This window comes from Homalodisca vitripennis, chromosome 1 (assembly GCF_021130785.1).
Source record: "Homalodisca vitripennis isolate AUS2020 chromosome 1, UT_GWSS_2.1, whole genome shotgun sequence".
Taxonomy (NCBI): Eukaryota; Metazoa; Arthropoda; class Insecta; order Hemiptera; family Cicadellidae; genus Homalodisca; species Homalodisca vitripennis.
In genome coordinates, this window is record NC_060207.1 from 76,422,066 (window position 1) to 76,448,274 (window position 26,209).

The 26,209-nt window shown below is 30.7% G+C and overlaps 1 protein-coding gene across 1 annotated transcript in view; it reads right to left on the reverse strand.

Annotated features, from left to right (window-relative positions):
* Window positions 1-26,209, reverse strand: part of LOC124365015 (ER degradation-enhancing alpha-mannosidase-like protein 3) — a 92,061-nt gene that overhangs the window by 33,887 nt on the left and 31,965 nt on the right. Inside the window, exons 9-13 of the mRNA XM_046820899.1 lie at window positions 24,153-24,278; window positions 21,391-21,495; window positions 20,297-20,484; window positions 14,794-14,956; window positions 8,536-8,703 (exon numbers count right to left, since the gene is read on the reverse strand). Of these exons, the coding sequence (XP_046676855.1) occupies window positions 8,536-8,703; window positions 14,794-14,956; window positions 20,297-20,484; window positions 21,391-21,495; window positions 24,153-24,278 (750 nt within the window). The remainder of the gene's footprint in view (window positions 1-8,535; window positions 8,704-14,793; window positions 14,957-20,296; window positions 20,485-21,390; window positions 21,496-24,152; window positions 24,279-26,209) is intronic.

Genomic DNA, 26,209 nt, shown 5'->3' on the forward strand with positions numbered 1-26,209 from the left:
AAGAACTTTTGCCTGATTATTAGTCATTAACAACAGAATATGCTATATTATTGCATGCAAATGTTTACTATGTTATTAGATGGTTAGAGTATCACGTAAAAACTAACAGCAAAGTGTTAAGTTAGTGATAAAAGCACAAATTGCTACTAATGGGTTCGGTAATAACTTATACTCATTTGAATAAGAAAATATATATTTTCAAGAGATAACATCAGAAAAACAGTTACATTTAAATTCCTAAAATATATTAAGTAAATTGTGTAATAATACTATAAAAAGTAGGTTCGTTGCGTCAAATGTAAGTACTCTTCCCAAAACCATCTTCATTACATGAAAGGCACATTTTGTGACAGGAAGATGTAAGAATATTGTACTTAAAAATCCGTCACAAAAAAAACAAATAATAAAAACCACAAATTTTATGGTTAAAATATTTTATTTATGAAATTACTGAGTTTAAAATTGAGCTTTTATGTCATGTCTTTAAAAACTACCCTCGATATAAGGTAAAGTAGACGTAAATTTTGACATAAATTGCTACAAAAACAAAAAATGACAAGTAAATGGTAAGGAGCTGTATCTGCTTTGGTCCTTCAACCGTCTGAAACAAAATAACGGGAACATAAATTATTACAAAACCCAAAATAAAAAAAGTAGGTATTTGGATTAAACTTAAATAAAATTGTGAAATAAAACTGTTGCGTTGTTAAAATTATATAAAGATGTTATTCAATTCTATGTAAATTATATATAATTCTTTTGACTGTCATCTAAAGTTTTAAAATGTATTTTAACAATTATGATAAATAAGTGTACAATATATTAAAGAACTAAATTATCTGGTACTCATGAAATGTTTTCCAAACTTTGGCCAACCAAGTCACAAAAATTGAATTTCTTCACCCATTTCTAGACATTAGTTTAATAATGAGTGGAATGATTGTGTACGTCCTCATGTTTAAGTTCTTTTACCTTATGAGATAATTAATATTTTTAACGCCAGAGACCACAGAACTGGATGAACCTACTACGTCAACATTTCTTGCAATTTTTAACATATTGGCTAACTGGAATGCTGTTTGTCTCCTTGACTGAAGGATGGATCTCCCTCCCTCAGTCAACCTTGGCAAACCAGAATAGTGTACTCACACCTTGGTACCTCAGACCTTCCCCTTAGTAACTAGACTGTAGCACTACGCTAAGAGTGCAGGCATAAAACTACTCTTTATAAGTTGTTTTTTTAGTATCTGACGGCTTCAAACAAAGAATTTGAAATCTAGAGAATCCAAAAAGGCTTCTGAAATCCTGAGCTAGCCAAGCCAATATGTCACATAATTTCAACTTACTCAACATCAAAAGTACAAAAATTTTTTAAAACAATTCAAAGAGAAGAAAGCACAAAAACTAAATTTAAAAAACAATTGGAGTTTTACAGATATATTTCGGTAAATAATCTTTGTATAAGAACAACCTAACTGCCCATTTTCTTGTAAACTTATACATAAACTGGTTTTCAGTGAAAAAAAATTCATTTGTTGGAGCAACAATCCCAAAATAAGAACAAAGAGAAAACAGAAAATGACAAACAATAACAGAAACACACCCTTCCTTTTACCTCTGATTTATACTATAAAACCACCAACCTCAATTCAATTCAATTCAATTCAAAACAATCTTTATTTACCATTTGCACATTACATTACAAGAATAAATATACAAATATAAACGGTGTCAATAGTATGAACTTAGATTTAAGAACTAAATACATAAGTTAATTTGCTAAAACAGTATGTATTTAAACAAAAGTACAATTAACACTTGAGCAATAATCTATAGTTTATTCCACCCTGCTCTCAAAAAACTCATTAAATGAGTATAATGTTTTGTCAACAAGATATTCTTTTAATTTTAGTCTGAACAATTTGACATTAGGAATGCTTTTTATATTTTCGGGGATACTATTGTAAAACTTTACTCCAGCAACTAATGGGTTTTTTCTCTTAAATTCTAATTTTGATTTTTGTACTGCCAACTGGTTTCGATTTCTAGTCAAGTAGCCATGTGATGATCCCAATACAGGAAGTCTATCCCTAGCCTTCCTAACAGCCACCACAGTGTCTAATATGTACAAGCCATACACAGTAAGAATACCTAGAGTTTGAAAATGTCGCTTTGCCGATTCACGATCCTCCAGATTAATCATTATACGAATGGCTTGTTTCTGAATGTGAAGAATACTTTGTAAATTTTGATCACTTGTTGCACCATACAACACAATACCAAAAGATATATGGGAGTGTATATGGGCAAAATAAACCAATTTTAAAACATCCAACCTACAGAATTTTGATATGCTCCTTAAAGCATACAACCCAGAAGATAATTTATTTAGAACTGCATGTGTATGCTCATTCCAAGTTAAGTTTTTGTCTAAAACCATTCCTAAAAATTTTGTACTGTCTAATTGATTAAGTTTTACTTGTCCAATTTCGATCTTTGGACTGTCTACACATTTATTTTGGCGAGTCCTGAATAAGACAAAATTTGTCTTTTCAAGATTAAGTAACAAATTTTTGTTGGAGAAATAGTTTCTGACTAAGATCAAATCACTTTGTGCTTGATCTTCAATTACCTGCAAAGATTTGTTTGATATAATGAGATTAGAATCATCAGCATACAAGCACATTTTAGTTCCCGAATTTTTTACAGTCTGCGGCAAGCCGTTAAGGTAGCATAAGAACAAGATTGGCCCAAGAATAGATCCTTGAGGCACACCATGTAATATATTTTTTAACTTAGAATTAATACATATCAATTGATTAAATTTATTTTTGAATGATGTTTCGACATATTGTTTTCTATGTTTAAGGTAGGATTTTAGCCAATTTAGTGGCATTCCAATAATACCCAAGTCCCTGAGGGTGCTTATTAGGTTGTTATGTGATACACTATCAAAAGCCTTGCACAGATCCATAAATATTCCTGCAGCATAGTCACCTCTATCAACTGCATCTGTAATTGATTCAATAAAATACAATATATTTAAAAAAGGTGGTTCAAAAATAACACAGGTTAAATATATTAAATTAAGAATTTTACTTTTACAAAAAAAATGTATTTTCATAATTTATTTTGATACCACTAGTTATGATCACACATTTTCCTATATTAATTTTTATTTATAAGGATTATATCTTTCATTTCAAAAAGCCTCAAAAAAATCAAAATTAATTCGGGAAAAATGTGTAATCATAATCAGTTTATTGAATAAAAATCTTTCAATTGCTCCAAGAATCTTCATTGTTGCTGTATGAAAAATGATGTTGGGCATATAACATTCACTACTGCACTGGCATGCAAGAACTCTGTCCAAAAAATTCACTGACAAGTTCCACTACTATTTCATTGATAATTTGTCGAATTCCCTCCTTCAATCAAGTTACAAAAATATTTTGGAATTTATTGACATATACCACCGACTTAAAACAACTCCAGACAAAAATGTCACTAAGAGTTGTTGAGTTGTTACATGACCTTGGTGGCCATTAATGATCAACATTATAAGAAATGAGGTGATCTGGGAACTGCTCATGAATCAACTGAATTGTTTCACGCAAAGTATAGCAACTGGCACCATCCTGCTGAGACCACAACTCTTCAATGTTCATTCCACCCAATTGAGACCACAAAAACTCCCATATCGTCATACAATATCAGTCTCCTTCGACTGTTACAGCTTGTTTAAAAAAAATGAAGTCAGATGTTGCTGCTCAATAAAAAATGACACTAATATGCTACTTATTTGTTTTTGACAATGGAAGGATTGTGAAGAAAACACATTTTTTCCCACATTTGTCATCATTCAGTGACAGATGAACATTAAATCAGTAGATAACACTATGTTTGAGATCTGCAATCTGATCTAAAAATGTTACTTGTTGTAGATATATTTCCCTTCCTTGGATTTTCTGAACCCTAGAATGGCAATTCGGTTTATTCATAAATCCATTTACATGGAAGTCACTTCATTACTCAGGATGATTTTGATTGTGAAGCTGTTGTCTTCTTATCAGAACAAAATAAACAAGAAACTGTTGTTTCTTCTGGTGATTCATCACTTTCAGGTGTGCCATATAGTGGTGGTAACGGAGATCATAACGAATAATTCATCTTAATGACTAACCGCTTAAGCCCAATTATTAGGAATGGCAATAAGTTTATTTTGTTGGGCTAATGACCATAATGTCAAAAGTACCTCAATGTTCTCTCAGTTCTGCCACAAAGACTATGCCCAAAATATGTAAGCTTTACTGCTTTTACCCGTCTCAAAGAACTTTTTCATGTCTGCAAACTGTTAATTCATTTGGTGCCATATTACACTCTAGAATCGTGTGAAGTTGTAGCAGAACTTTCAACATTCTGATAAAATGTTTTCATGGTTAGCACACGTTGCACACAAGTGAACTGCTCCATGGCTAGACACATAATACCAAAAATTTAAATTGAGTCAACAATTAAATTTTCCTAGGAAATCAATGTCACCAACCGAAAAAAATTTTACCTACCGTTTCAAAACAGGCGCTATTTTTGTACCATCCTATACAACAAGTCTAAACCATATCAGACACTGATCATTCAAATATAATACAGAAGTCTCCATACAAATTGGTGTAATTGAGCCTACAATCTTCACAAAAATGTTTAATGTGTCTTTTACCTTAGCAAGTTTTTAAACTGAGTTTCTAATACATTGAGTTCCATAAATTTATTTTATTAAATACTACAAACAATTTTTATACACATATTAAACAAATGTTTAACTCTTTGGAATCAGCATTAAATTCATATGATTGGCCTCTGCTATCGCCTGGCCACAGATGTTCTTTGCCTCAGGTCGGTCAGGTCGTTGATTTATGACCACGTCCTGCCCTTCAGCTCGGCAGGCCACACCTAGTGACCCCTCTCTGTTTTGCCGTTCAGCTCATCAAGCCACTTAGTATATTGCACAGTTATAAAATTCAATCCTTATTCAGTTGTTGCAGGAGAGTGCTGCTACCTATCGACCAAATAAGTAACTAAATTACTATTTCTCTATTTGCAGGACATACCATGTAGTAAACATCATTCAGAATGATTTTTTATCCAACTGTCAGTGTCACTGTAGCTGTTATAGTATATCCTATCTACTTATTAAAATACTAGTGCATTGGTAAATAATAATTAATCAATCGATAAAGTTTCAACCTTGAGGCTAATAAACTTTGTAATTATCTGTGGATTTAATTTAAATCTCAGTCATTTAAAGAGCTGAAGGTCAATGCTATTTAAATATGAGTAAAAATGACATTGCGTACATGGTTACACAAACACAGCCAGGCACTACGCGTGGTCTGGCAAGCTGAGAGGAAAACCACCTGAGACTAAATCCGAACTGAGTGAGAAATAAGTTTTGGCCAGATTTGAGGCCTCCTGAATGCAAAGAATTAACGTAAATAAGATAAAATGTAACATCTGAACTTTTAGTTATCCTCCAATCCAAGGAAATAAATTTTATACTATTTGAAATCTTTACCATCATTGAAATAAAATTTAATAATTAATTTTTATGAAAACTGATTGATTATCTAACCATTGCAGCACCCTGCCCCTAAACAATAAACTCATATACAACCAGTCCACCCTATTTTGCAATAGTAGTTCTGAGTTAGTCCACTAGAGTGTGTGGGAGTTATAAAATTTGTACATATAAAAAACTTAGTTACATATAAAATGAAAGTGTTGAATGCAGACGATTCTCAAATTATGTATTGAGAAAATAGTTTTAATTTTTATAATCGAGCATTAATCCAAAATTAGATTGCTTGTATATGGGCTTTGGGGCTAAAATTGTACAGTAAATATATTATTATGCCTGATGATTGTAATTTACTGCATTGTTTAAACATTTAATTTATATTTTTTCCAGTGTTTGTTAAAATATTTTCTATTTATTCAGTGTTTAAAATACCTGTTTATATTCAGTGTTTTAAATATATTAGCTTGTTTAATGTATTCCCATCTTTTTAATAATGAGCCATGTAATTTTTCCATATACTTTGTGAACCATATATCTAATGGTAGAAATTAATATTTATATTGATTTCCAATATAAAATTAACAATAAAACTGGCAATCAATATTATAATGTCGATCTGACACACACGGGTTTTTGACAGTTCATATAGTACATAAATCAACACTACCACCAATATTTATATACCAATTCAAACAGAAAGATTTATGATTTTAATAGTGAAATTTATTTTGCTGCTTTAGCAACAGTGATGTCACAGTGACATCATAAAACTTGTCTTAAAGATCATCTTCATCAAGCCATTTTGAAAATTAGTGATATATCATGGGTACAGTTTATAGCTCATTATCAAGTTTATATCATTATATTAGTTTATAGCTTTGTTTTTGGCAATACTATATTAATTGTAGTATATTTTGGAAATATTTAACCCTTTGAGTGCCGGAGCATCGCTGTCAGCGATCCCGCATTATATGCAAGAAATGCCAGAATCGCTGTTAGCGACTTCTGCAGTAACGCTTATATTTTATATAGTATTTATCTAAATTGGCTCAATGACTATACATACGCATTCCAAAGGCTTCAACGTAACTTTTGATGTAGGTTTTGTTGCATTTTAGTTAGATTCTGATTTTTACGGCGGTTGTAAAGTGAGCGCGTCAGTCGCATTTAGAATCGGCCGCTACGCAGACGAGCCGTCACGTGTTTTGTTTGCGCTGCTGTTTATTTCACGAATGATATTGAAACTTTTTAAGTGTAAATGGGTTTGTAGTGTTAGTATCTACAAATTATTTCGTTTGTGTATGTTGTTCTAGTCTGTGTGTAAGTAGAATAATGACGGCCGCGAGTTACGGCGATCGTAAGCATCAAGTACTTTACTAAATACGTTTGTATAGTTTTTATGTTTGTTCAGTGATATTTATAAACAATGAGTCGTAAAAACATTACTGACAATGAAGACCTAGTATTGCAGGCATTAGATTTAAGCATTATCAGTGTAGACAATACACAGAGTGTTAGGTTAAGTTAGAAAATTTCTAGTTTTGTAGTGGTTCATATTTTCATATTTATTTTCCAAACTTTATTTATAAGTATAAAAAAATGTTTATATGTATTTTTGTAAAGAATTAAATGGATTATAAGATAGAATAACTTAAAGTGAAAAAATAAAATATTTCAATAATACTAAGTTGTGTCAAAATAAAAAATTAAATGTTTTTGCTCATAAAGTTTTTGTTAATGATTTTTTTTATTTGTATAAAAACGTAAAAAAGTGATCAATGTATTATATTATTATTATATGTATAAAGAAAATATATTTATCTAAAAAAAAAACAAAAACCCCAGACATTATACCAATAAATAAATTTGTTATGAATTTTTAACCAGACCCTTGCAGAACCAGGCATTTTCGCTCGGCATTTTATGCATACCATGTAGCAAAACGCTGCGGCACTCAAAGGGTTAATGTAAACATTTTATTTTTTTTTATTTTTGAAAATAATCGTACCCATAGTAACAAATTTAGCCTTTCGTGTACTATTTGTGTTTTTACAATATATATAATTTTTCTTCAATATAACCTGGATACCATATTATATTCTCTGAAACTAGATAAAATAACAAATAAATTGGTTATTTCAGATTCTAATATTTATAAAGCCCCACCTCTTAAAAATGAAAAAGTATAGTCTTTTTATGTTTTATGCATAATGTATTTATACCATAATTATCTCCACATTTTTGTGAAAAAATAATGTATTACACAAATAGGTATATAGTAAAAATGTATTTTTTACAAGATGTTTAAAGTACAAAATATTCAAAAATGGTCTCCCATCTGAGGAAAATATTACTGCCTGCCAGTTTGAGGGTTAATTTGAGACATGACTTCGCAAAATTTACAAAATATTGTCTGCAAAGACCAAATTGAACAAAGTTAGACACAAAATTTAAAATTTCCAACTAAGCTATGTATTGCTGTTAACAAATTGACTACAATCTATGTAATGTGACTTATTGGTAAAATTATAGATAACATTGTTAAATATGTCATATCTGCATTATATGTGAAATAAAAGACTAGATTATTATCTTACAAAATTTTATATATATATATATATATATGAATTTTTTTATTTTATTATATCCATTAATATTTTTTTTTCTGTTTAAAAATTGTACGTTTGTATGTAGGCTGCTAATTTTTCACAGGCTTTTGTAAACCACTGAAGAGTTTTACTTCACTGAACTATCTAATGATCTTGGCAACTTTTCAACATTAAGTGTTCTTTTGTGTAAAATTCATTTTTTAATGATAAAATAAGGATTTTTTTATCAGCAACTATGTGAACCAAATATAAAGTTTAGCTACACCAAATTTAAAATGTTAATTCATGCACAGTCTCAGATTTAGGGATTAAACGTATATAGCCCATAAACAATAAAAACCACAATCACACCTGGAATTGTGAGGCAGTTAGTTTTCTGGGCTTGGCGTCAACTGAACGAGGACAGGAACCTTTGACCATGTTACGTAAAGGATGGCGGACAGAGGCGGGGAACAAACGGATGTGGCTGGGACATTGATCTGCCCACTCCGAGTCATCTATTGACAACTCATCTCCTACCTGGAATAACAACAAATTTTTGTTTTAGTTAAAAATGGTTCACTAATACATACAAAAAATTGATAGTACACAACAATGAATTGAAATTGTTTAGTTTACTTTCAAAGAAATCTGCCAAGTACAATCATACACAAGATTGTAGTTGTTTCACAAGCCCTGTCTGACCACTCCACTTATATTTTATAGTCTTTCTTTTTAAATTGAAAATAATTCAATTCCATACTTGCTACACAATTACATTTTGTCTTTTTATGAGTAGTTTGTTTATTAAAATATGTTATATCTAGTTTTAATATTAGATTTTGAAGTGACATAAATACTTTTTTAACCCATTGCGGATCGTATTATTTTGGCGCGCGGGCACAAGCGGGCACAAATTAATTTACGTTCAGCGGCCGCATGAACAGCAATGGTGTGCCACATTGTATCACTCGCTATTGTATACTAGAAAATTCAGCTGTGAAGGTATTCGTTCAGATGGAACATGGGCCTGCTGGGGTATCCGTGATGTAGGAACGATAACACGCGAGCAAGGTTCCGGAGTGGCAGGGATGATGTCTCAATCATAGTCTAAATAAAGCGGCTTGGGCGAAGCGATTAGAACATCCGGGTCATTGTCTAGACTAAACCCGCCAACATGTACGTCTGCGTCGTTTAGTTCTGTGTACTAACCTCAAAAGTATTATAATAACAACTGAGGAAAACACACAATCAGAAGCGCTAAAAAGCAGAGAGTAAACTCATATGAATGATTTTTCAACTTCGACATACAACTGCGATCTGTAGGATATTTATAAAACTTTTGAAAACTCTAAACGTAGACCGTTGTTAAACACTCTTAGTTGGCAAGTGAAGATGATCGCCCGATCTATCAGACATTAATAGAACTATTGGAGGGAAACTTAAAAGCAGACCGCTTTTGCGACCTGAGCTCGTCATCGTGCCGTTAGGCCTGGCCGCTGCGTGACGAGCCCAGCTCGTCAGTGATCCGCAATGGGTTAACCTCTATACAACAAAAGAGTTTGTAGCAGATAAGTAATAACAGTATGCTTATAATCAGCTGTGATAAATATGTGAGGTTTATACGGCCAGCCAGATGGATAGTGTGACGTAGCGAATGGCATGGGAGCGGGGCAGCCCTCTGGACTGCATTATAGTCTGGCCTTGACTTAACACAATATTATTACCATTTACACACTGTTTGTTTATTTGAGTTGGCTGTCACTCAGCCAATCACCTGTTTATTTCCCCTTTCCCAACTACAGTGTTGCTGGTCTACTAAGTAAAACTGCTTCTTGTCATCAATTAATAACACAGAAACAAAGTTAAGACTGAATAATGCTGATATCAGTGAGTTATTTAGATGAATGGATTCTTAAATGCCTACATTCATCTGGAGATTTTATTGTTATTTAGTTTTAAAACAAAACATATTTTACTTAAGTAAGTGGTAAGATAGTATTAGATTTTAAATAATTTATATGTAATGAATTGAGAAACCATATGTATACTGTACTATTGTTAAAATTGTAAACAAACATGATGCATGGTGAATACAACAACTTTTTTATCTTGTGAGAAAATTTGGTGGCAAGTTGATCTCATAAAAGTATTTTACATTATTAATGCTAGGGGCAAAATGGTCTCTTTGAAGTAGGCCAATGGCTGTAGTTATATTGACATTTCAGTATAAATCTTTTTAACACATGAGATGCAATTTATTCAAACCTAACTTAAAAAAGGGTAAAAAGATTTTCAACATTTGCCATCATCAAATATATGTTACCAATACGGACACTACATTTCAAGGATTAGAATCTACCTCTTCTTCGAAATTTTCCTCAAAGATATTTAAACAGAATAGGTATATAATTTTGCATATTGTTTTCTTTCTAAACAAAACTATGTAGAATTTCCTAGTGTTTGAAGATGGCAACCATCAATATATCAAAAACTTACAATTATTTAAACTATAACAGATTTTATTTTAAGATTGAAAGGTTTTAGAATGTTTGTTTATTTACAGCAATTATTATTACCACACTTTTTTATTATCTTACTATGTGTTAACCACAGCTTGGTATGCAATTTTTAAAAAAGTGAAAGAATCCATGATGTAATATAATAGAGCACTATGAGAGCTTTCAAACAGAAGTCAGCATATATCTGGTACTTATTATTTCAGTGTTCATGGGTAAAAGATTCAAAAGTTAAATACAATTTGTACTGGTTCATTTTTTTGCAAGTTTAGCAGCATACATTTCTGGTTCTAATCAATTACATTTCTGACACTATAGTTGAATTTGCCTATCCCAATGCCTCGATCCAGAAAATATATACATAAAGGTCTGGGAAACCACTTTGATCATAAAGTGTACACCTCCAGCTCTTGTAATCTATGTCTGGTCTAAGCTATCTTCAGTTCCATAAGTTGAGTTTGTCTTGATATCCCAATAAAGAAAATACATAAATACATGTAGCTTTTCAGTCCTAAGTCTATGGCATTTTTATTAACGAACGGTCTAAAAATATCTACTCCCACCATTTAAATTTACTTTCGGTCCAATTTATTTATGGTGTCACCATTGAGTTTGGCATGTTGTTCTGTTCAAGACAATAAATACGTACCTATGTAGGTTTCCATGATCTACCGTATTTCAGTCAAAAAGCGTCTACTATTACTGGTCCTTATAATCTACTGCAGGTTTAACATATATATGAAGATGAGTTTGCCTTTGCATAACAATGAAGAAAATACAGATACGTATGACTGCAAAGTTACTGCAGTCTAAAAGTGTCTAATCGACTGTTTATATTCACTTTTTATTTAATACATTTACATTTCTTTTCTCAGTTAAGTAAAGTATATATATATATATATATCTTCTGTAATGCCAATCGGCTTCAATACTCTTCGAAGTACTTTATAGTGTACACAAAAACAGAATCAAAAATTCAGTGCTCATGTTTAATTTTCGAGTTGACACAACCCTTCTTCAGAACACACTGAATTAAAACATATAAACAGAACTCAAACCAAAAACTAAAGACAGAACCAAAATAAAATTTTAACAAATAAATACCATAAACAACAAGATCCCAATCAGCTGTATGTAGAATATTTGTAAATGTTTACATAGAATTAAAATTTTTTTGTCATAAAAAGGAAAAGAGAATCATCTTAGGTTCAACCCATCTGGTTGCCTTGATTTTAAAATTAATTGATGTGCGATTTCAACATTTCTTAAATTTATCAGATTGGTATTTTGGTTGGGGTTTGGCTCTAAATGGTAAATTCCTTTTAGGCTGAAGCAATTTTCTAATTTATTTTGATTGTGTTGAATCGCATGAGCAGATAATGGTCTCTCATAATTTTGATGAGCAACATCAAATCGATGATTGGTCATTCTCACTCTTAATGGAGTGATGGTTTTTCCAATATAGTCTTTGGGACAGAATTTACAGGTTAGTTGATAAATTATGTTTTTTGTAGTGCAATCAATGTTACCTTTAATAGGATATTCTTTTTCAGTTGTGCTACTTTTAAACGATTTAGAATTTATTAACATCTTACAAATGCCGCATCTTGGCTTGTTACAAGGATTGCACACATTACATTTGATGTTATTACTTTTTGTATTGCCTTCATACTTTAATTTCGGTCTAGAGAGAATGTTTTGTAAATTTGGAGGTTTTTTAAAAATTACTTTGGGGGGCTTAGAAAATAAATTTCTAGTTTCAGGGGAAGATTCCAAAATAGGAAAAGAAACCTTTAGAATTTTGTTGATTTTATGAAGGCCAGGAAAATATTGGGTGATAAATTTAGGATCATTAGGATTAATAGCACTAGAAATATTTTTAGGTGCTCTGATTTGTCTATCAACAAGATTTTTTGGATACCCCCTTTCAAAAAGTACATGGGACAGTCTGTTTATGTAGTTATGGAAGTCAGATTGATTGCTACAAAGATTTTTTGCTCTTATTGATAAACTCTTGGGTATAGATTTTTTAATGTTAAAATTTGTTTGTTTGTTTTGTATTTATTTGTTAAAATTTTATTTTGGTTCTGTCTTTTGTTTTTGGTTTGAGTTCTGTTTATATGTTTTAATTCAGTGTGTTCTGAAGAAGGGTTGTGTCAACTCGAAAATTAAACATGAGCACTGAATTTTTGATTCTGTTTTTGTGTACACTATAAAGTACTTCGAAGAGTATATATATATATATATATATATATAGAGATAGAGAGAGAGAGAGAGAGAGAGAGAGAGAGAGAGAGAGAGAGAGAGAGAGAGAGAGAGACACATGTAGGTCATAGATTAAAGTGTTTACTTCTGGTCTACAATATTTCTGATGCTGTAATTGATTTTGACTGTTTATTCCGATCAAGAAAATATATGAGTACGTAGATTTAAAAAGACTACTTTGGTTGAAAAGCATCTGATTCTATCGCTTGAACTAAGTTCAATCAATATTTAAAAATAATCGTTTATGAAGGTTTTGCTTGATAGAAGTCTTATTGTTTTTCAGGCTGTTAGTGTCCATCCCCCACCTTTTCCTTAAAGCACACTTTTTGTATTTGCAATCTGCATTAAGCAACTGATCAAGCACTGTGTATTTAATATTTTCTAAAAGTTTAGTATAAACAAATGTTTTTGCCTCTTTGGTGAACTTTAGCTGAAAGTATCAATAGCTGTTAACTGTCAGTAAAATTTTGATTATGTTTTGTAAATATTATTAATGTTTCAAATTCTAAAATATTCTGGAAAACTTTTCAAATTTTTCTTTCCACTAAAACCTTCCTTGAACTTCTTTCTACAAATATTTTTTTAACCCTCCAACTGATGACCGATGGCACAGACATTCATCAATGCCACTTGATAACTGATAAAGAAGGCACATCCGTCAGTTAACTTTCCGCTATTATTATACAAAAACTGTTCAAGTCATAAAGACATAACTTGCACCAGTTGAACCCTCTACTCTTAAATACTAATTCTTATATAGTTTATATTCGTAACACTACTCGTTGTCAGTTGATATTGATTCGAATTCCGCACGGCATAAAGCCGACGGACAATGCAGCTGGCGACACGCTGCCTGGCCTTCACGACCCTTGTTGCTAAGTTATTATGTAGACTAGTTATTTATAATTCATTTTTATGTTGTGAAATGGGCGATTCTCATTGCCAATTATATACGTGACTAATGGATGATGAAAATATTAGTTCTGATGATGAAAGAAACATATCGGCAAATGAAGTGCATGATGATTTTCTTTTTCAGTTTTGTTGTCATGTAGTCTGGATGATTATAAATGGGAGGAATGTGAGTTGCATTATGAAAATTGATAGTGACAGTGAAAACAATTCATCATTATCTGCCTTCTTTGGACAAGCTCAAAGAATTCATCAAACACCAATATGGATTCGCATACTGCCAAAAAAAGTAGTACATACTTTACATTTTTATCAAAAAACTTTCTTTGTGTTGTAAATAAGTATATATATGTTATAATCCTTTTGATCACTACAAAAACGTGTATATTCTGTACGTTTACAGTATCTTACTATCTCAAGTCATGTGAATGTTACATGGAGTGAAACTTAAAAAACAAAAAGTTTATAATATACATTTTTCAATTTATGTACAAATGAAAAACAATTGTATAGTAAATGTATATTTGTTAATGCACACTTATTAATGAGCATACATTTTTTTTTTAATATCTGAAAAATATGCTGCTCAAAGACAAAAACCAATGTATCATTCCGGGAGTTTCTTATTATCAGTTGGAGGGTTAAGAATTAGCTGGATTGATTCAGATATTTCCAAGATTAGCCCTTAGTAACACATTTAGTGATTTATTTTTATGCGTAAGATAAGACTGTAGTACTTTGAAAAATACATAAACACTAATCAGCAATACAAGTAAACTTAATAATTAACATAATTTTCTTAAATTACTCTAACCTAAAATCTGGTAAAATGATAGAACCAGATCAATGGAAAAAATCTTGGAGTAAACCTCTAAAACTGAATACCTGTAATTAAAAAACTATGAGATAAATGGATGAGTAAACTCATACTTACTGAAAAGAACGAAAGGTTAGCCTGGTTGCGGGCAAGGGTAAGTGGTAACAGGTGGGCTTCTGTTGTGAATAGAAACTCATCCAGGTTTAGCAGCAGATCACTGTCCTCAGCAAACAGTAGGTACAGATATTTTAATGTCTCAGCCAGGACAAACGAATCCATCCTGCAAATTATTATAAACTTTTACACATGAGTATTTCACTGTCATTAATTTTATTATTGTATATAAAATTTTAACAAGTTACTTCAACCTAAATACTTTTAATTACAACTTAATCTTGATCACTGATTCCAATAATCACTGATATACCTCTTTTAAAGAGAACAAATGAGATGTAGTGTTAACCCTTTTAGAAAATATTCGTGCTGGTCTGAGTGTCCATGAAGATAGTGTTGTAGATTTTGTCTGAAAATTGCCTGGATAAGTTTATTTTTATGTAGTTTCCTTTTAGTAAGTAATTTTTCACTACACCTGTTTTGCATTGTTTTTAAATGGTCTTAATAATTATTATTACACAGTATTGAAATTTCAAAATTAATTAAAAAGAGCTTTTTGTGGTGAAAAATAAACGTTTATTTTTTTTTCAAAATGCTGTCTTTTTTCCTAAAACCTACCTCTAGTGCTTGACTATTATTTTATAGTTTTTTATGGTACAGTAATTAAGTTATTACACATGATTTATGCTCTTTATCATGAAAGTATTGAAATTTCAATATAAATTTTTCTTAGAGTAGTTATTTAACCTCAAACAGGGTTTTTATTTTGTTTCCGTAAAAAAGTCACTGTCTAAGGTGATTTTTAATTTTTGTTTAATTAAATAAAAATCTAATTGTTTATTTACTGATGCACAAATTTAACCCTTCTCACACCATACACGGATATATTCATATATATGACAGGTTTTGACCGAAACGTCAAACACAATTATCCAAAATTATACATTGTGTCTCTTGGAGAGTTTTTTAGTTTACAAAAAGCCTTTGGAATGACAGGCGCACACTCTGTGCTCGCGGTTGAATAGAAAGTATTTTTAAACAACCTGCATTCCACGGCAGGGGCCGCCCTTTATTTAGCTCTGTCCAGCTCCTTGAAAGATTTGTGCGTCCTACAGAGCCATGACCAAATATATCCGTTGTCTGTCCAGACAACAGGATGAGATGATATACCTTATCTACAAAATCTTAGATAAAAAAATGCTCTAATAATTAGTAGTTTAAATAATTTTTCAGTTTTATTAAATTATTCAATGAATTTTAATTTATATGAAATAACAGAGTGGTAAATAGTTATTTTTAATTTTATCACTAAGAATGCTGATTACAACTAAAATACCCTGTTTGTTTTGTGCTTACCTCGTATAGCATATTTATAATAAAAATTAGCTTTGAACTTAAAGAAAAATACATTTTATCGATGTCTTGGCAGTAAGGCTATCTTTGTATCAGTAATGCAAACTCTGACCGCTAAATCACATGTGCAACATCGTTTCCAGTTTCTGCGATAAGGAGCTTGCCAGTCCAATCCCCCTACACTCAATTCACGTTTAGCATGCGCTTTCTTTCAGAAATTCATGGCAAATGTTTTCTACACAATACTGTACAAGTAATTCAATACAAGTATTCTCTACCAGTAAAAGTCCCTCAACCAATAGAAAGTTCCAAAATGGCTACTATCCACATTGTAGAAATTCACGACTTAATGCAATTTTATGATCATGCATTCTATAAAATGGACTAAATGAGTGTCTAGACAAATGACTAGTTAAAAGCATCAAAATCCTGTTGTCCTTTCAAATCTTCCACTGACCATAGTCAATTATCAATATGAAACAAACGATATGCTTATTTTAATCCTTGTATGTTTCCAGATGATTATGTAATAGCTATGAATTATTTTACCAGATTAATCCAATATACTGAGAATGGTTATAAGGACAGCCATAATAAAATTTTTTAAACTATGTCAAGAAGTCAAATTTCCCTTTAGGCTTAGTTGGAAGAAGGATAGATTTCACATGTGCTGTTATCTTGAATTATTATAAAGATTTAATTTTCTTCTATACTTATAAAGCTTTTGAATGAGCGATTTATGGAACGAATGTTAAGAATAACAGTAGTTTTAAATTGCTTAAAAATGTCTCAATTCTAAATTATGTTGTACAACATCTTAGACTGAAATTTTGTACAATCGCAAATGGCCGCCATCCTGAAACTTTCTATTGTTTGAGACTACCCAAAGAACTTACCCAAACATTTTATTACTAGAGTTTAAATTGGCTATAAATTATGCTAATCATGTGTTCACTATTATTCTCGTAATAATACTGTATATTATTCAAAGATAAAGGTTTATCTAGGTACCGCCATTATGTGAAAAACTTTATGACAATAAACACGTATCAAATAATGTGAATGACCTGAGAAGTCTTTTTTTTACGATGAAAAAACTTAAATATAACGATACCTTGGGAAGTATTACAAAATTGATTTTTTTAAATATTTTATATAACTATTGAAATATTGATTTTTTGCTCCATATTTTATGGATATTTTAGGGAGTACTGACTGCTCATTACACCCTTTGGCAGTTATGAATAAAATCAAACCTATCTACAGAAATTTTTCAAACTAGACTCTAATCCAGAAATGCCTGTATGGAAATACTCAAAAGTCCAAATGATTCTTTCTATAATGTTCTATGGTTACAGATACCAAAATGAGCTTTTGTTAGACTTGAAATACTCAAAATAGGAGTTTGGGATGCCATTAGTAATTTAAAGTTTTGCGTAAAGTTAACATTATACTCATAATTTCTGTATTATCAAAGTTGCTATGTTTGCATAACCTTGGGTGATTTTGTTTTGAGAATCACATATTGAAACCATCATCGAACTATGTCTTGTCTATATACAAACAAGTTAGGAGTAAACCATACCAAGTGTCGCAAAATAGGCTTCGCTGAGGTCGTAGTCAAAATTTTAGGTCTATCGCTCATTCCATTCTTGATATGCCTTGTGGACAGGCAGACAGTAATACAGAAAATAAACTTTTCATCCCCTCGATAGACAATCAAGAAAATGTCAATGATAAGTTTCAATGACGCTCAATCAAACTCCATGGTTGGACATGCACCACCATTGAACTCGATGTTCCTTGTATAAAAATGAAGTTTATGCAAAATTTCATTTGTATAAGTCAGTTCATTTTTTAGATAGCGTTCAGATAGACAGGCAGAAATTAATGATGGCAGACCTTGAGGATAGGCCGTCAAACACAGATTAATTTTTCAATGAATAGCTCAGAAGTGATCTAGTAAAACATGTTTTCAATCACTTTACAGGAATTATAGGCCTTTAAATTAGAACATTTAGGCAATTGTGTAAGAAGGCTCCAATAAAAACGGCTGAAAATAAATTTTTTTAGCCTTATGAATGTTGAGCTAAACCTTTGATTGTATTAGTTGTGTAACTAATACAATCAAGTATTATACCTTCAAGAATATACTTTTAAAATTATTTATAACTGGAGGAAATCACACTTTTTATAATCATGATTTTAGAAAACTTCATATTTGTTAATAAAGTTATTATTTAAAAAATTAGTTATTTTAAAATAGAACACATGTCCATTCCTTGTCTGAATGTATCTTTCCCATACACCTCATAAAAATCTTATTATAATCTTCTACCGTTTTACTTTGTACAAAATTATAAGATAATATTACATTCTGCGTCAAATGCATAGCCTTGTCAATTGATCAATTAATTTAGTTTTTTCTCATTTTCTTGCCTCTATATTTATAGATAAATAATTTATTAATTAGATGGTTAGACTATTTATTCTAACCTGACTAATTCCTATTGAAGTAGTATATTTTTCTTGTCAGAGAAAACGAAAATTTTCATTATTCTTTTACGTTATCGAAAAAAGAATGCAAATTTTAGAGTATGTAGGGTCATGTAAAGCGCCCTTGTTGTCAAGCATTGAAGTTCATTCAAACCACTGTAATTTTCCATCTAACGATGTTTTGAATGTTTGAGTTATTTGAAATGTATTAGTATAACATTATATACATATATCTTCATTCAGAATGTAATTAATAATACGAGTGCTCAGCTTAACACAACCAAAACTCAATGAGATTATCCAAGTTGTAAAAAAAAACTATTTATTTGGTTATGATGAGAGCCGAGAACGGAGACATCAAGTGCAGAGCGAATGAAGAGAGGAACAAATTAAGGGGCAGGAGGGGTAAGGTAGGGAACTGCCGTTGGATGGGGGAAGGGCGAGTGCGCTCCTCCTTGTGCATCACGAGAAGTAAAGCAAGAAGCAGACTGAAAATCCGAAAGGGCTCTGTTGTTTTTTTATAAATCAACACAGATCCCATATGAATGCGTGTGTTTACAATTTTAAAACTCCAAATTGTGATTGGTGGTGCAATCGATTTTGGGTTGAGTAAATTTTTTAAAATATAATAGTCACAATACTTCTAGATACCTAAAGCCAGAAAAAGAACAAAAAATTGTTGGATCACTTCACGAGAAATTATAAACATTTGAAGTAGTAATTTTGGATCTTTTTATAATCAGGCTCAATGGAAAACGTCTGATGATAAGTATTCCAAAATACAAATTTTCAAAAAGCATTCCTTTGAAATCCATCCACAAAAAATAAGTAAGCAATTGTATGTAAAAAGTATATTTATATAATATGCAAACTAAATTTGAGACTTGAAGTCTAAATACATTGTTTACAGGACCAAGTAGGACTCAGTCCACACTGAAGAACAGAAATAAAGTTAACTTATCTACAAATATTATTAATCAAATAAAGAAATAAAAAATTAAACTTTATCTGATTAATCTTTTTTAACCAAGAGTTTAACATTTTTAATACTAACTCAATAGCAATTATTTACATTTTCAATATCATGTTAACACAGTAACTAACATAAAAGGTATAGTAAAATTATTAAATTTGTAATATAATAGACTTTAATTAAAACTTACGAGTAATAACCATTCATTTCTACAAATCCAAAGACTGCTACAAATCAATTATACTTTTTTTGTTCTTATCCTCAGTCGGATTTTATCAACATGAAGTATATATTCAAGTATCCATACTGTAGTAAATATCATTTTCCCAGAGAGAGTAACATTTTTTAAATTCCAAAATATAATAAAATTAATATTTTTTCTGTAAAATTTTAAACATAGTGGAAATATTAACTTATATTTTTCAAAATAAAAAATACATGCCACTCCCTCCAATCATCCACAAATATTATTAATCAAATAAAGAAATCAAAAATACTCCATACTCCTCAACTAAGTATGCTGTAACACAGTGACAGCTGGAATCAGCTGTCAGTATTAAAGATTGTGATCTTCACTCTCTCTTTGAATAACATAGCCAGTCTATCATATGATTTAAGATGTCTTGTTTGCAGTAATTTAAAATGACAAAGCTGTAAAATAAATCAATCTTGAGTTGATGTTACCGGTCTTCATGGTGGTTGGTGCGGACATCCTTGACAGCTGCATAGCCACATGGAACTCTGGCATAGGTCTGGAGTGCACGCAGTATGTCACGGCCCACATACAGGTAGTGGGGATCCTTGGTAGCTCGGTACAGGAAATAGGTGCTCTCCAGGAACTCTGGCCTCAGTGGATGCTGGCCCCAGTGTACCTGAACAGGTGGACGTGTTTTACTATGGATCTTAATACTGTATATCTATTCCTCAGTGGGATTCTGTCCATGGTTTTTCCCTCTTCAAGTGACAAACATTGTTTTCACAGTCCTAGGTAAGCTATCCAGCAGTAATGTGTCAAAACTGGCTCTCAAATCCACCAAATATTTATAGAGATTTAAAGACTCGGATTTGAGGATCATTTGGTGATATTCGACAATTGAAACTGCTGAGATTAGCCATATGAGCTGATTGGCAGTAAGCAAATAACCAATCATTATGTATAAAATATGGTTTTGTCAAACTTAGTGTATGAAAAAGCGTAAATGGATAAATAAATTATCATAGTGCTGTAAATAATATATTGATTGCAGTTAAAATATATATTTATGTTCGTGCATCATTCCTCATCTGCTGCAACTATGCGCAGATGTCAGCTTCTCAGTGCTAAGCAACCAAAAGGTCGTTAATTTTAATTAAAATTATAATTTTTGTACTTATATTCAATATTTACTTGATAAAATATGTGATGTTATTACCTAAATATTTGTTTACCATAAACAGGTGTGGTTTTAAATACCTTAAAACATTTTATGTTAAAATATATTTTATAAGTAACAAAACAATACCCATATTTATCCAGATAAAACGAACATATTGTGGAAGTTGATTTTATAACCTACCAAATGAAAGTACAAGGTAGAGAATATGATTTAATTCTAAAACTATAGCCATTTATCTGAACCTCTGCCAATACATTAAAAATAGAGATGTATTCTTGACAAATTTGAAAATTCTGGATTCAACAACCAACTTTGGAAAAGTAGTAATAGTAAGAAAATGGGACAAGTAGGACTGAACTCTTCTTAATTTTCTTAATTCTCTCTTTAATATCAAATTTCAACCTGAAAATCTGTAGTGAAAGCTTCTGGGATGAAGTTGTGCCTCTGCATGACTTGATAAAGCATTTCATGAGTTTCAACAGCTGGTTTCAAGTCTCCCTTCAACACCTGAAACAAATGTTTATGAATAAAAATAAGAATATTATATAAGTTAATACACTTATTTTTATTTCTTAAATGCAATATTTCACACTATAGGGGCTCACTAAAGTTTACAACACTTGTTGGCAGGGTTCAATAATTAAATATAAATAACTCACATAATATTGTTATGGTTTGGGTCAGGCACTTATTTTCTATACTGTGTTAAGCAACTACAACAATATCAAAGTTAATAATAAATGAAAAACTTATACTAACAAATTTCGTATAGTATGAGTACAATTGAATGCTGAATGTTTCATGACACCAATGGCTATTAAGGGTTTTATTTAAAGAAAATTTGATTACAGCTACAAAAAAATACTAAAAAACACAACTGCCTTAAATTATATTTAAAAAGTGAGACAGTAGAAAAAGTATCTGGAAATTCATGACTTTGAAGAATTTTATAAAGAAGTCCATTTTATAAAAAATATTTAGGAAAAATGTTGACATGAACATAACTTTTTCCACAACGAATAAGATAAATAATCTACTTGGAAGTCCAAAAGCTAAAATTTTAAATGAGAATAAAAGTGGAATTTATATAATTAACTATGAGATTGTGATAAGATTTACAAAAAGTCACACCATTATAGAACATGAACGATATAAATACGGACAAACTAAAAAATTCAGCTATTGCCAAACATGCATCAGAAACGAATCACAGAAGAGCTAGCTCCTCCTTTAATGAAATTACTCCTATTGTTAGTTTATGCAAAATTACTCTTGTTCAAATGAACAACTGATGTCAACTCAAAAGTAAAGCTAAGTTTGTTGAATATTAAAAAAAATCATTATCAACAAGCTATCAATAATGTAGTAATTCTTCACCAATGTAACTAAGATTGTAAACCACTTCGCAATATCGATTTAAGACAATTCATAAAAAATGTGAAAAATATTTTAATCATTAGTGTTATGATGTGATTTTAAATTGATATATATTTATTATTATATAAAATGAACCCAGAAAGGAAATAAAATGGAGTATAAAATGCCAAAGTGCAGTGTATAATCCCAAAAATCAACAGATTCAAAAATAGGAATCAATAAACATTTGGACAATTGACTCCAGAATTGAAAATACAGCAATTTTATGATAACATTCAAAATTAAAATTGAAATTAAAAACTTATGAAACTGAACAGTTGTATATAATACTTTTTAAGGCAACAGTATGCTAAACTATTCAACATTTAAATTTAAATCATAACACTTACATATGAAATATTTTTTACTACATCATACATCAAATATTACAAAAATAAATAGTAGACTGTTAAAAATTATTTTAACCATCTCTCCCAGTGATGATGGATAACCCTGGATCTGTCAAATGACTAGTGACTGATCACTTTAAAATGTTTCTCTAATGTCAAACAACTAGTCACTATTCCTAGTGACTGATCACTTTAAAATGTTTCTCTAATGTCAAACAACTAGTCACTATTCCATCTTTTTAATGAAACTTTTGCTATCAAAAAAGATGTACGTCAAATCTAAATAGGACAAATTGTATCAGATTAATCAGGATGTCTTTTACAGCTTAATTTCATGTATTGTTTATTGATTAATAATGTTTAATAGGTACAAAATCAAAATAAAGTTGTAGTAAAAAACATTGGTTTGCCGATTTTGCTCACCCACTTCAACAGAATGCAAAAAACAAAATTTTGTCTTCCAATTTTGATACGGGAAACTTTGTTTAGGAAAACATTTGGCTACATCACTGCATTCAGAATGTCTTCCTGAATAAGAGCATTTGCTTGAAACATCATTAATACTCTCTGGTCTGAAAAAAGACATCAATTGCAAACACGGTTTTGCAGCATTATTTTATTATAAATTGACTAGTTTTGACTAGAAATCAGCATTTTGTTATTTTTTATTTTATTAGAGTTTTGATTGTATAAAGTGACATCAAACTTTTCCTTGTGAAATGTTTTCTCTAGTGGTACATAATAGTGAAAGTTTCAAAATATAATAAACGTTTTAAAAATGCCTAAAAATGTTTGAACGTAAATATGTGGTTTTATGCAAAACTATACATTTTTACTGTTAAACAAAATATTGTTTTGGGGAAAGTGGAGTTTTTTTACGTTTTATACAGAAAATCTTTTGGGAGGGATTTTGTATATTTTGCAGAAAAATCAAAAATTGTTTTTTTATTTATTATAAAGTTTTATTTTAGGATTTTCCTTTATTGTTATTTTTTTCATTTGAAATGACAAAAAAGTCTTTAACTAAAATACAAAAATAAGTCTAACTGTGTATAAATTTTCCTTGAAATGTACTGATATAGTAAATATATAGCAATATATACTTTACTTTAATAATAAACATTCTACATAAGTTTGAATGATGATGTGCACAACTATTAAAATGGTGCCAGCCATTTCAGGAACTTCAACTGCCAGATCTAGGGTTAATAATGTGTTTTTGTACATTTCAAATCATTAAGTTATCAAATAACAAAATATGTATTTTTACATTAAAAGTTATCAGCCTATATTGACTACTTATATAAAAGGCTTAGTCTAGAGATAGATTGTACATATCTGATAGATAATGCCAACAAAATAGATATTAATTCTCACACACTATCTAGGACTACTTGCCTGTAGCCCAGGCCAGAATGCCAACAAGGCATCCATGAAATTGCGAGAGTTGGTGTGTGGTTTGTGCATGTGCACATCCAACAGCATGGGACCTTGGCTGATGTATTTCATCACTGCAGAATAGTGCTGTAATCACAATAGTTCACATCCAATCATATTTAGCATCAATAAATTTAAAGATTAACTCAGAATGTATTGTGGTAACTTAGATTCTTTCAAGTCTTTAAAAACTAAGTTTTAAAATTACTACTAAAACATTTCGTTCCTCAAGATAGAGAAAAAGCTATTGTTCAGCTCCAACAGCAGGAACAGAACTATTTGGTCCAGCTTGAGACAACACAACATAACAATGTGCATTATTTTAGTTATTAGAGAAAGTAAATAAATTATAGAATTATAAATATAGAAGTTTCAGTTTCATAAATTTTACATGTAAGTTGACATGTTACTTTGCTAACGTACACCAAATTAACAAATAAATTGAAATAATTATTCTATATTTTGAATTTAATAACAAATAGTAGTAGATATTATAATTTACAAAAAGATTTTAGGTTAGCGCTATACGAATTGACCTAGATTGTGAACACATAAAAACTGCTAATTTAAAAAATTGCTTCGTTTTACTTAAAAATTTAATATCTTATCAATATTGCATTTGTGTTTTGTTTTGAAACAATTAATTTCATAAATAGTGGTGGTTCATATTACTGGGTTAGAGCACATTGCACCACTTTTGACAAGTGTTTGGCAAAACAAATGATTTGTCCCCTTGGAAACTACTTCAATAAAGTCTCTCTTGGAAGAAAAATGCTATTTATAAATAGAAATAGTAAATATTGGGAATTTTTATGTCAATAAGCAGAATTAAACTAAAAGCAGGATGAATGATATTTAACCTTTACAGGACAGCCATCATATCACCAGTAAAGTAGAACAGCATTGAGGATAAGCTGGCAATGTTAAAACAGCACATATTTTTCCACTCTGGACCGGCCGTTTGCATACTGCCAGTTTATTTTTTTAATTTTCCATAACCGCTTTGGGAAAGATGCAACTGAAAACCAAATACAGGTTGGCCACTCAAAACCGTTTTTCAAATTCCTGGTTTTTCCTGGAAAATTTCCGATTCTACAGTCCATTTTTAAAGCAAATAAACAACTGTAATATTGGATTCAACCCTTACACAGAGTGCAACGGTGACAGTTTATAATCACTATCTGTATTTGCAGGAAATGCCATGAAGCTCCGGAAGGCATAGCAAACTGCGTCGCTAGTGAAATGCTTGAAATTCGGTGATGATTCATCACTTATTTTAAGCTCCTTAGATTTGATCTGCCTTTCAATGTGTCTACATTACATTGTGTATACATCATAACTTTCCTTTCTGTGCTGTTAGCAAAATACACGTATCCAATTCTGAAATATAAAGAGAGAAATCAATTTCCAACACAGCGCTGCAGTGGGGCAAACTATAGTCCAGCATTGCGAGGTTTGCGGTGCATGAACTTACGGTATGAGACAGCAATTTTGCTGATACAAAAGGTTGGTTCGGAACAACAATAAAATACTTTCATAGTCATTAGAACTCTACTTTAAACTTTGACCTGTTTAGGGAAAACAAGCCTAACAATACCATACTACATAAAAGGGATCTGCAGGGATTCACGCTTTTAAAACTACAATTCATATCCTCTACCTTCTATTTTTAAATAATAGAAAAGGTAGCTTAAAACATGAGCTTCCAGAATATATTCCATTAAAGTAAAAATGCAAGGATATGTATATATTTTTATAGAGAATCTATTTGTGTACAAGTACACAAACTACAACGTATAGATAAAAGTAAAATTAGTGATCATCTGTTTACCACCGAGTAGCTAATGTCCGCACAAAGAACCAGCAAAACGGACATTACCCATCACGCTGTTGTCAACAAATATAGACATAGAAAATACGAACTTCAATTAAGATATTATGTATAAATTACATTATTTTGTTACTGTATGTTTCTAAATAGTTTTTAATACACTAAGAACTACAAAAACAAATTTTAG